At 36.0% G+C, this 12,789-nt stretch overlaps 1 protein-coding gene across 1 annotated transcript; it reads left to right on the top strand.

The window, feature by feature from the left end:
- The first annotated feature begins 213 nt into the window (after window positions 1-213).
- On the top strand, window positions 214-771 carry LOC131033114 (predicted GPI-anchored protein 58). The gene is made up of 2 exons (XM_057964246.2): window positions 214-329; window positions 483-771. Exons 1-2 carry the CDS (start codon window positions 214-216, stop codon window positions 769-771), a joined length of 405 nt encoding a protein of 134 aa, XP_057820229.2.
- The last annotated feature ends 12,018 nt before the right edge of the window (window positions 772-12,789 follow it).

Below are 12,789 nucleotides of genomic sequence, written 5' to 3'. Positions count from 1 at the left end.
TTCAGAGCAACATAGAGTGAGAAAAAGGCAAATTTTAGCATTCTTCCCAGCATTTTTAGTTGAAGAGAAAACCAGTAAGTGTTTTTTCCCACTTGTGTGCATTATCAGACTTGTACAATAATATCTTGAGTTTCCTGTGTTTGTGTTGTAGAAGTCGGTAGGTTTTACTCTTGTATTTGCTTTCCAAGTTTTTAATCAGTCCAAATTGTTAAGATGGCATCCCCTACTGAGCAATCTTCTACCCTTGCTGCCAAGAAAGACCGCATAACTGAGGCAAGCTCCTTAATTCCCATCACTAAGGCTAAACCTCTAGATATGGTTCCCCCTGTGTAAGAAATTTTAGGTGCCCCTTCTATCTAACCAAGCCCTAGAACCACCCCACAAGTATCAAAGGAGGCTGAATCTAGCTCCCCTCTGAAAGAAAAGGCTATAAAGAGAAAAATAAAAACTATTTGAAAGACCGTCACTATCATTTCTGATAGTGAATCTTCAGATGATCCCTCTCCCACTCCTAAAACAAGGAATCCCACTCCAAAGAAGAGGAAGAGCACCAATAAGGCTTTAGTTGAAGCTGCCTCTGCTAAAACCCCATCCCCTACACATGATGCTCCTGCTCTAATTAATCCATCTATTGAGGAAGCCCCAATTCCTCAAAAGCCAATCCCACAAGGAGAAAACCCTCAGGAGCCAGCCAAAGAGGCTGCTCAAACAAAAGAAAAGAACCCCAAGCCTGCAAAGTGCTCTAGGAATTTGTCCAAAGGGGAGTCATAAACTCAGGTGGAGTAGCCACTAGCACAACCTACTGCTTGTCTTGCTCCTGCCATGACCCTTGAAGAGTTATGATAAGAGGTTAAACAAAGATTGGAATAAATCACATGGAGGGCAACCAGACAAACTAGGAGACTATCCCAAGACCTGCTGAAATTATTTGAGGGATCCACAATGCAAGATCATCTAAGGAATGTCTTCAATGACAAAGAGGCAGGGGTGTAGGGATGCCTTCACCAAGGAAAGGGGCTGGGACATTTTTCATTCATTCCATGACAACAGAGACAAGGCCATCCTAGTATGCAACCCCTGGACACTGAACCTTGGCAAATTGGTGGTGCCCAATGTTTTTGTAGAGCCTATGCTCATAAGGGAGCCGACAAAGGCATATGATGTTCCAAGCTGGATGATTAGGACTATTGAAGGATATTTCCTACTAAAGATCTCTCTCAGGTCTATCATTTGATGTTTTTATTTAGATAAGACTACCCTCACAATTATAAACAAGGATATTTTGAAGAGCAACTATGAGAACAAAAAGGACAAGTATAGGATGGATCTTGTTCCTCATTTCATGAGGAAAATTTATAGATTCACAGAATTATGTCCTGCCATTTGAAAGGGTGACCTTCAAGCTTGACTATTTTGAGCCCTATTTTGTTAAAACCTATTATGTACTAAGGAAGGTCCTTGGACTTGATTGTGGGCTCACCAAATTGCCCATTGGTTTTATGGTGATGGCATCAACATTCATCACCCCTCAATAAATGAATTATATGATTTTGCAAGTGTTATTCATGAGAATATTCATGAGGGATTGGTGAGAGCTGAAAATAAGGATAAAAAATTGGAATTCTTGTACTATTCTTTGGTGTGCCACTTAATTATTTATCAAAATAGAGCATATTGGGGCACAGAGTTGAGAATAAAGACAAATGATCCCTACATAGGTCTCCCTTGGCTGGCACAAAGATGGACCTAGGGATCTAAGTTTGGTGATTTTTGTGATGAACATTTTGATAAGACTTGGGGTAGTACTATCAAGGCTGCCTAAATAGATAATCAAAATATTGAGAGTAAGGAGTTGCAGGTATGATGGACATGTCTATCTTAAGGGTGCATTCACCCGCAATTTTGGAGATTTCTTCTATTATGGCAATTGTACAATAATAAGAATTTATGGATGTGAGCAGGGGGGCCATGTATTGCCTATTGTTGTCCCTCCAAGGTTAGCATTCCTCGAATTCATCTGGAAAATGATGTGGATGGAGAGGGAACAAATAAAATCTGATAGAAAGGGAAAAATTCTCCCTAGGGTAACAGTTTTTGATGAATTCAGTGTGGGTTGTGAGACCTTGGAGAAGGTACAAAATTGTTTGGTGAAGAATTACATGCTGAGGGTTGCCCAAGCTAGAAATTTTGACCCTGAAGGATGCATAAATTATATTAGAGTGAAAAAATTGAAGGGGAAGGGATACTTTAATTCTTTTGTAGAAAGGGAGGACCTAATAAGAAATGCCCATCCACATGGGGCAGAGCAGAGGAGGAAGAAGTGGGACCTCATGAATAAATTTGAAAGAGAAAGGAAGCAAGAGGATCCCAATTTTCTATGTTCCTTCCGACATTTCAGGAATGATTTTGCTAGAATGACTTTCATGCTAAGAAAGGAAGATAATATAATCAAAGATGAGTTGAAAATAAGAGAGGCTAGGGATAAAGGATTTGAATACAAAGAAAAACCAATTGATCCAACTCCTAAGGCTCAGACTGAGGAAGCATTTGCAAAGTCCTCCAAAGGGGGTATACAGAAGGATGAAAGGGTGGTAGTAGATAAGGTTAGGAAGATTGCAAGAGGAAAGGATAAAATATCTGACATTGTAGATATCCAGGAGGATTTTGATACTTCGGTGCCACCACCTTCTCCTCCAAGGGAAACATTCCAAGATGATGCAAATGCCAAAGTTTTCAATGATCTAAACAAGGCTCTCATCCCAAGTACAGTCCCTATAGAAGAAGTAGATGATGAGAGGATTATTGCTTCAAATAACTTTATGGTGGATGAAAATTTTGTTAATACCCTTGAGTTTAGATCATTTTGGCTGAGGGAGAAATTGAAGAAGATGTCTTATGAAGAAATCAACAATTTTGACAAGAACAATTTTGATTGCACTCCTCAAGAGGGCAGAGATATGGTAGTGAAAAGCAGAGTGCTCCTTGTCTTGGGGTGGAATTTTGAGAGAATTTTCTTGTTAGATCATATCATCTGACAAAAGGACCCCAATTTTGCTAGAGAGTTTGGAGATCATGGGTCTGGTGTAAATATAAGTTCAAAAGATTTTTCTTTATGGTCAAAGGACCCTAGCACTAAAATCCCATAGTTTTTCAAGTGGTGCAACACAAAATAGGGGATGTTGTTGTAAGGACCTTACAAGACACTACTACTTTAGAGCCTGTAGCAATTTCCAAGCATGCAACCAAATTTTCTCAACTAGCAGTAGAGGATTTAGAGGAAAATCATATAAAGCTAAAGGATATGCATGTTGTTTTGAATACCAAGTATAATAAATTATTTGTTGAGAACATTGCATTGAAAGAGAAAATAAAGAAGATGGCAGCTGACTCTTCTGGAGGAATTAGACCTGAGAAGCTTGAGAAAACAAACAAAGAAATGCAAAAGGTTAAAGATGAAGTTGTAAGCAATTATTTTAAAATTAGGAAAGATTCAATTTTGAGAATTTCAAATAAAATCATAGATAAATTAGATGAAGTCCACACTTCATATTCTTTGACATCCAAGCTCTTGAGTCAGATTGATGAATTCACTACATTATTTCAACCAATCAGAGCTATGTGGTTGCCAAATGGTGAAACCTTGAAGGAGGTTATGTTAGTAGTGAAAAATGTGGCTCAACCACCTCAAATTGTATGGGTAACTTGGAATAATTATAATTTATTGAATAAAGAGTTACCCAACATAAAGGAGGAAAGGAAAGCATTGATGGGAATGATTGATTCTTTCCAGGGACTCAAAAAGTGGCATGTCCCTACAATTTTGATAGATGATGGGCAAATTAAGAGCTTAGAATAATGGAAACATGGTTTACAGGAAGCAATAAATATTGTCTTGACATCCTTGGAAGGTGATCCAAACCAAGTAGATAAATTTCTTAATATTGTTGATAAAATTATGGAAGTAGAGAAAATGTATCATAGCTTTTCCCTAGGAGTAGCAGTTGTGCTAGCCCACAAAACAAAGGAAGCTATGAATAAATTGCATAGCCTAAAGGGTTTTTCTTGGTCAACTGATGAGATTGAGGTGCTACATAAAAAGTACTGCCCCTTGGAAGAAAAGAAGCCTAAAGAGGAGGACTAGTCATAGTCTTTCCATTTTTTTTGTTCCTAAACATTTTATGCAGGATTTTCATTTTGGGAAAATGATTAGAACACTCAGTCAAAAAGAAGCAGTCTCCAAGACACCTGCCACCGTATTCCAGATTGCATTTTTTTATCGTGACAAAAGCAGATATGAAGTACATATGTGAGAAAATCTTTTGCAGACCTATGAATCGAGCTTCCAAGATGATGCCTTTTTAGCCATCATCATTCAATGCAGGTTGCACAAAGAGGTCAAGGTCTTAGGCTTTAGGTCTTTTTTGTAATGCAATTAGGTTTTGACATGTGTCTTCTTCGGCTTGAGGCTTGTTTTTCTCCCTTGTGTTATAAAAGGGAATTAAGGGCAAAGAAGAAGGATTCTAGACTCTTGATTTGTATGCATTAGAGAAACCTTAATATAACAACAAAGAGTCTTCTAGCAGTTTTGGTGACTCACTGTAATATTTTCATGAATGTATCAATTTTATATTGAAATCAATAAAGAGAACATTCATTTCTGGCTCATATCTTTTGTGCTATGTTGTATGAATTATTGTGTTAATGACATATGCAATTTGTCTTCTCCAAGGGGGAATGTGTATTTTTGGATGGGTTTCATTTCAAGCTAAATGAACTAAATTCTATCCTAAATACTACAAAAAAATTTGAGAGAGTGTGAGGAGGTTGTGAATGTATTCTCAATATAAATATTTTAAGCAAGTCTTAATTGTTTAGTATTGGACTTTAATGTTGATAATGTTACTTTGTTTGTCACTAGGATTGTGATTTGACTCTATTTTTCCTTAGAATAGGAACTGATCATACTTTCTTGAAGTCTGCGGGTCATCTTGAACACTGCAATAAATTCAGTGGCATCCTTTAATGCAATACACATTCCCTAAGGTATTATCTACAATATCTCATGCAAATATCATAGACTTGTTAAAATATCAAGATTGGAAAACATCATCTCCTTGAATTAGATTAAGAACATATATACAAAACAATATCAGGTGCATTATACATCATAATAGGAATCATTGTGTTATTGCATAACAAACCATTAAAATGATCCATCTATTAAATTTTCCATAAATATCTCAACAAGGAGCACAACATGATGCAAATATTTGTAATGTAAAAGTATAAATGACTTGACATGTAAAGATAATCATAAAGTACAAGTCCTCCCACATTATCACAACACTTAGATTTCACCAAAAATATTAAGAAATCAATATCAAATAGATAATATACTAATCACATACAACGTACATTTAAATCATGTCATTGATCTTCTTTTTCATCTAGTTCTTTGTCTGTATCTTCCGATCCAGAATTGACATTGTAAGGATTATTGGTCACATCATCATCATCATCATCATCATCATCATCATCATCATCATCATCATCATCATCATCATCATCATCCTCATCCTCATCGTCATCGTCATCATCATCATCATCATCATCATCATCATCTTCCTCAACATTAACTCCTACATCATCATGATCTTATTCCTCTTCTTCGACACCTTCATCGGGCACATCATCAACTAACTGTTGATCCTGATCATCTTGTACATCATATTATAGTTCTTTTGTATATTCTTCTTCCATGACATTATACTTTACTAGCCTTCCTCTAGGATCATGTCTAACAACAAATGACCAACACAGTTTATTTGGAACCTCTGAGTAAAATACCTGCTCAGATTGGCTTGGAAGAACATAGGGCTCATTTCTATCTCACTCAAATGACCTTGTATTGACCATTGTAAATCTATTATCATGTTCAATAACAGTTATGTCAGGATCATTTTCATTCAATCGTATTCTACGCCATTGGACAATGAAAATAACTAATTTGAAGGAACCAAAGTCACACTCAAGTATATCATCCAAAATCCAATAGTATCGCTTTTTTGAGACTTGAGGATGTATGTCATTTCTATATGAAACATTAGTCACTTGAAATACTATAGTTATCCCAAAATCACAAGTTTTCTTCATGTCATCTAGCTTTTTGGTGGGAAATTTATGACCATTGCACCACATAGCCTTGTGGTGTTTCACCTACAATATTTCAAACCTGTAAAAATTATTGCATCGCCAGTTGATAAACATATTTATTCTAGGTCAAATGTATGCAAAAAAAAACATATACATATATACATCATTACAATTGAAAAAAAATTAAATAATATGGGTGATTAATATATTTATGCGTACTTGTTTATCTCTTAAACCATATGCCAAATTGATTTCCCTTGGTGTAACATTGGAATCTCCATTATGATGAGCTTCTTTAACCAATGAATCCACACCTTCCAATGTTAATGTGTGATGAGATTGTTGACATCATTCAATCCATACTGTCATCCAATCAAGATTGTTTGTGACATACAAATGTAGTGCATCCCACTCTCTAGCAACTAAAGAAAACATAACTAGAAATTTACAACTAATGTATATTGAAGATTAAGAATGAATTAACTACAATATATATACAAAACAAATGTAAAATGTATTAAGATTAATGTCCATGAACATCCAATAATTACCTCTCACTTTTCTCAATCTACCTTTCCCCATCAGATACTCCCCTTCAAATTTGTTAATGGATTTGGAACCCAAATTTGATCTACATGGATCTTTGTCACAAACTTAGGAAGATATTCAGTAATGTACACCATAGTCTGGTATACCATATTTCCCTCCACAATATAACCCTCAAGATTTAATCTTTGTTGAACCAAAGCCTTGAAAAATTTCAAGTCCCTCTCAACCATCTAGATTGACCTTGTGTGTAGAGGTCCACACAATTCAATCTCCTCAACTTCGTGTATGAGGTAGTGTTCTTGTGCATTAAAAAATGTTGAAGTTAGACACTTTTGCATTTCACACATTAAACAAGGAATTTTCATCTTCCAATATTTTATATCTTCTTTATGGATTTCTTTAGATGACAACCATCTATAAGTGATTCAAGATGCAAATATATTAATGAGAATTGACAAAATAATATACAATATATTGTTAGAAAATGCACACTCCAATGAGAAATTGTAGGTGATTGAAGGTATTGTCATTGATGGCAACCTTACAATCATATGATATCAACAGGCACCGGTACTAGCAGACTCTACACCAGCATACAGAACACTGGCACCGAAAAGGAAGAATACCGACACCCTGGCCAACAAAAATTTTGTATAAACATATTTTGTAATTAATTGTAAAATATTTGTAAGCCAACATGGCGGATTGTAATATGACTCATATATGTATGAGATCATTGTAGATCATTTAAGGAATGATATGATGCAAAAAAAATATGAATAGAAGGTAGCAGACTTAATATGTGAATTATTGGATAAGGGTTTATGTATGTAGCAGAGCTTAAACCGGTACTGAATCTAGCATAGCAAATACTAATCTGAAGTAGTACAAGACATTGGATTTGTATAATCCATTTTAAAAGTTAGTGTGACTTCCTTTGTAATTGAGCAGTAGGCTCTAGGTGTTAGGCCCAATATGGAAAGCTAATGTACTGAGAGGGAGGGATGAATCAGTACATTAAAACTTTTCTTCAATAATAACCTTACTATTCTACATAAATAAAATAGTGCAGTAACATAAAATAAAGCTAAAATAAATAGATAACAATCATACATGATTCACTCCATAACACATATATTTTGGTCATGTAGAAACTCTTGGTTAGAGAAAAAAACTGCGGTGGGGATGGCACCCACAACTTCACTACTACAATAATAAAGAATGCTTGGTTAGAGCTACATTTAGCTATTTCTGATAGCTTACCTTGTTAGGAGTATCAAGATCAGTTAGATCTACCTTACTAAAGGATTTTACAACACTATATAAATGCTGCACCTGGTTAAAGGATTTACAATTTATAGACTTGGTTAGAGTCTTTTACCCTGTTAAAGGTTTCTCTTACAACTTCAAAATATTACAATAGAATCATTACAAATATTTGCAACTTTACATCTGAAATGTTATAGTAGATTCTATGTGCTCAGAATAAGATTACCTAGCTTGTAGCATACCTCGGTAACCCATAATGAAACTCGGTAAACCCTTTTGTTTACTCCATTCTTTGACTATTCATTGATAACCTTCTCAGTGACCTCTTTGTGTCTCTGTAATAGTATTCCTTCATGCATACACACACATATCTCACATCTCTTGTTTATATCTATTTCTAACCCTAGAATCATGCTGTATAAATAGATCTCTTACAGCGGTGATCTAATTCATTGCTTTGATCTTACAAAAGATTTTTCGAATGATTAACTAAACAAAATATTTCATTGGTTAGATTGACCTTGTAATCATACACAATCTCCTAATGCAATTTCCAATGCAAAAACGGTTAGATGTGCCTCGATCTTGTAACATGTTTTCATGTGCATGTCCAAGTTCAATGTATCTAGTAAAACATTTCACTTTGTGAATATCAACTCGGTGAGTTAACTTTACTACTCAGTAGCCATGAAACATTACTTGTTAAATAGCTTGGTGAATACTGCATTCTGTGACTGCTTTCTTCTGTAATCGACTTCTCTGTGTGTACCGACTGCATGATTCGGTAATACTAATCAACTAGAATATATAGTATGACTTTGGATATGAAACTAATGGAAATTTGATAAGTAGTAACAATCTCCCCTTTTGACATTAGTTGAGATGTTTGACAAAAACTAATTTCAAAGTCATAACTCAAAAACTATATACTTGCAAAATGACTATACTTGACAATATATACAATAGTCAATAAAATAGTATATGCAGATATACTCCCCTTATCATTATTCTATACATAACTCTGAATTTTGCATGTTCGGTTCTATTCTGTACTTGTGTGCTCAGAATGCTCTGTATATTCTGCTCGGTATACTCCCCTTGTATACAATACTCAAAATTGTGTTATCAAAACTGTATTAGTCTCCAAATGTGGCATTACTCCCCCTTTGCTAGGTATTACTTTCCTCTATGTGGTATCATAATGTTACTCCCCCTTTTTGACAAACATCAAAAACTTAATTTCCATCCGAAGGCGGTAATTGATCAAAAATAGTCTTATACTTGTTCGGGCGTCGGTGAGGGCGACTGAGAGTGAGTCCTTGACACTTTCCATTAACAAATTTTGTGCTTGAATATCAGATAAGAGTGATATGAAGCTATCAAGAGTGCTTCCCTCTTGTGTAGTTGATAAGCATGTAGCTCAATTGATCTATTCCTATACTGATGAGAGATGAGGAAGGAATAATGTCTGAAGGGTCATTATATCCATCCTGATTTTATGCTCTTCATTCCTCAGTTCTAACTGTTGAGCCATGAGCTGTTGTAGCTTTGTATTAAAATTCTAAATTGAATTTGGCTCGGTGGTCAACTTAGATGAGAGATTGGTGATCTCTTTCTCAATTGCATCAGTTTCATTTTTGACATCTTTAATAAATAAGGAAAATGTACACAATTTCTAGAATAAATAAAGAATATGCTTGAGTTGAGGGGAGAACTCAGCAATGAATTTGACAAGTTTTACCTTGCCAACAACAATTGATTTCTATACTTCCTCTATCATTTTTGTTGTAAGCTCTTTATCCTTGAGCTTGCTTAAGTACTCAGATGCATCAACTCCAAATGTTTCAATTTGATTGAGGAGTTCACCCAATTTAATATGGATGGCTGCATCAGTTGACACTGTTGCTAAAGGTACCATTTCTATTAGTAGTGTCCTAACCTTCTGAAGTACTTTATTCTTCTTCTATATGGCTAGTTTCTTCTCCTACTCAACCTTTGATTTGCATAGCTCACCGAATTCAATGAGTGCTTGCCCTTTCAATTTGGAGATGTCTACATTGGGCAACACAATCAGTTTAGATAAGTCAAATTTGAAACCACGCTTTCTCACCTTGTTCTCTTTTCCTTTGGTCTGTGGCACTAAGACAAGTGCTTGTGAGGCTTGCTGACCCTCGGTAGGTTGCTCAGTAGATGCAACACTTTGGTCGGTTCCTATAGCTATTGTAGTGTCTTTGGGTGTCTTGGTGCTAGGGGTCTCAGCTGTAACATTTTCAGTGCTTGTCTGTGCTTGAGATGTCTGATCTTTGGTTGTATCACCTACAGGTTCAGATTTGGTACCTTTGGTGCCTTGCTCTATGTCCTTGGGAGCTTCCATTGAGATAGGTGGCTTCATCAGTGGATAAGGCTGAACTTGTTCTAAGATAGATTCACTAGAGACAAGTTTTGCATAGGTAGTGCCTTCAATCATTTCCTGCTCCCGTGCTTCATCCATTACATCTTCATCAATTTGTATATTGTCAACCGGGTCTGGACCTTGCTTGGTGACATCAACAATTTCAATTTGAGATTGTTCACTGACATCCTTTTGTTTGAAGATCTCCTACCACTTGGCTTTTGTCTCAATCTCCCCATCAATGTATAGCCCATTCATCAATTTTAAGGCTCTTTGTTTCACAAGAAATTTAGAATTATATGTGGTCAAATGCTCCTTGATTTCAGCTATGGACATGTCAGGAAATAGATGGACTAGACTTCTTTCTCTTATTTGTCTCTCTAAGTCCATTGCATATTTCCATCTATTATCAATGTGTAAGTAGAGTTCACTCGGAAGTGACTTTGCTAGTTCTAATGGTGCTAACCAAAACTTCAGAAGTGTACAGATGACAACTTCTTCAATCTATCGCTTCTCATCATTATTCCTAGTCTCATACTTAACATATCTAAATCCCATCGCTTCTCATCATTATTCCTAGTCTCATACTTAGCATATCTAAATCCTACAAATCCACCGTATTCTTTAAGATTGGCACAAAAAATTTCAACACTGTGAATGTTTACCTTTTTGCTCTTCACAATCTGGAATTTGTTTGCATCATCAGACTCTGTATCACTCAACTCTTTTGCCAAAATGAGTCTCCGAGTGGATTTCTTATAGGTCTTGGTTACCTTTGGTGCAGTAACACTCTTTTTCTTCTTACTCGGTGATGCAGCTGATGCTCTGGTGTTGGGTCTCTTTGTTGGTGGAGTCAGTAGGGTCTTTGTGATGTCCTGTTTCTTTCTTTTCAGAACTTTACCCTTTGGCAACTCTGTGCTCAATGTTATTGCAGCCTCCTATCCTTCTGATTCCTCTTCGGTAATGGCAAGATTGTCTTTGATAGGTGTAGAGGAGGATTCTTCTCCAAATTTCTCAGATAAAACCTTTATCATTTTTGTATCTTTTCTTGTAGCCTTAGGTACTACAATGCTCATTTTTACTTTCTCCTTCACCTCTTCATAGGTTCCATACCTTTGTTTAGTTGCATACCTTGGCAGTGATAAATAGGCATCAATTTGTTGTTGTGTAATATCATGATCAATCTCATAACCCATTGGTTGCAATGATTGAGTCCTCGGTTCAACAACATTTACATAGCAATAATCAGCGTCGACTTCAAAACATATATTATCCTTGTATTTTTTGATCAGCTATGGTGGAATCCTATACCTGTTGTGCATTTTCTCTTGGAATTTGCTGAAGTAATCATCCATGATATCATTAAAGTTATCTCCTAACTTCTTGATGCAGTCATTGATCTGATGGGTGATAGGTTGGTGTAGCTCCCATACTACTTTACCGACTGAGGGAAAGAACTTCTCAAAATAGAAAAACATACATACAAGTAGTGAATCGAACTTTAGTGTGTTTTCCAAGTTGTTCTTTTTTGGCTTCCTTATTGTGTTCAGGTTCTCAAACAAGTTCTTTAGTAGCACTTCACATAAGTCTGCTTTCATTCCCTTCTTCACTATTTTGTAGGCCAAGTCCACTGCAGCACATGGTACACTCTTTTCCCTTGCAGATTGGAAGAAATAGTAACCAATAACTCTAATTGAAAACTTTAGTTCTACATCAGTGACATTATTCAGTTTCAGTCCTTGGTAATCAGATTCTACTCTGGTTAGACTGATTAGCTCCTTTTGTGATATCATTTTCTGTGCATGAGCATGATCGTACATGGGATACCTGGTGATCAGGTGAATGAATTCCTTCGTGATCTTGAACAGTTGCTCTTGTAACCACATGAAATCATCATGTACTCTACTCAAGACAAACTTAACCCATTGGGGTTTGAACACACGGGGATAGACTAGGGCTTCAGTTAATCCCTTGATTTTGATATGCTCAAATTTGCTATCCTGTTTGCCATCAGTGCAAAGTTCATCATATGTGTCACTAATCTCTACATGACTGAGTTCCTCAACATGACATTTGGTAAATAATTTGACATCTTCCACTAAGAAGACTCGATCCAAGATGAGTGAAAATGCAGTTTTGTCATCCAGTTTTGAGGCAACTTTAGGAGTTAGAGAATATTTCAGCGAGGGCTTCTCCACATTTTGGACAACTATAAAGTCTTAGATCTTGGGTGCCATGGTAGGTTTTGGGTAAGATTCGACAAGTTATCCTTAGGGTTTACAAGTGACTAATGTTTCACACTCGGTAGACAATAGCAATTTGACTAGATCGGAAACCAGCTTAATAGTGAATAGATTGATGTAAATACCTCAAAATTCACTCTGAATGAAGTTTGATCGCTTTGATTCTGTAATGCCCCGCCAGGA

Source organism: Cryptomeria japonica, chromosome 3, assembly GCF_030272615.1.
Source record: "Cryptomeria japonica chromosome 3, Sugi_1.0, whole genome shotgun sequence".
Taxonomy (NCBI): Eukaryota; Viridiplantae; Streptophyta; class Pinopsida; order Cupressales; family Cupressaceae; genus Cryptomeria; species Cryptomeria japonica.
The sequence above is the reverse complement of the archived record's forward strand: the minus strand, read 5'-3'. Positions and strand labels throughout refer to the sequence as shown.

Coding starts and splice junctions, on each gene's coding strand:
- LOC131033114 (XM_057964246.2), top strand. CDS start 214: ATGGCATCCCCTACTGAGCAATCTTCTACCCTTGCTGCCAAGAAAGAC. Junction 330..482: donor CTAGATATGGTTCCCCCTGT/GTAAGAAATTTT, acceptor CATTTCTGATAG/TGAATCTTCAGATGATCCCT.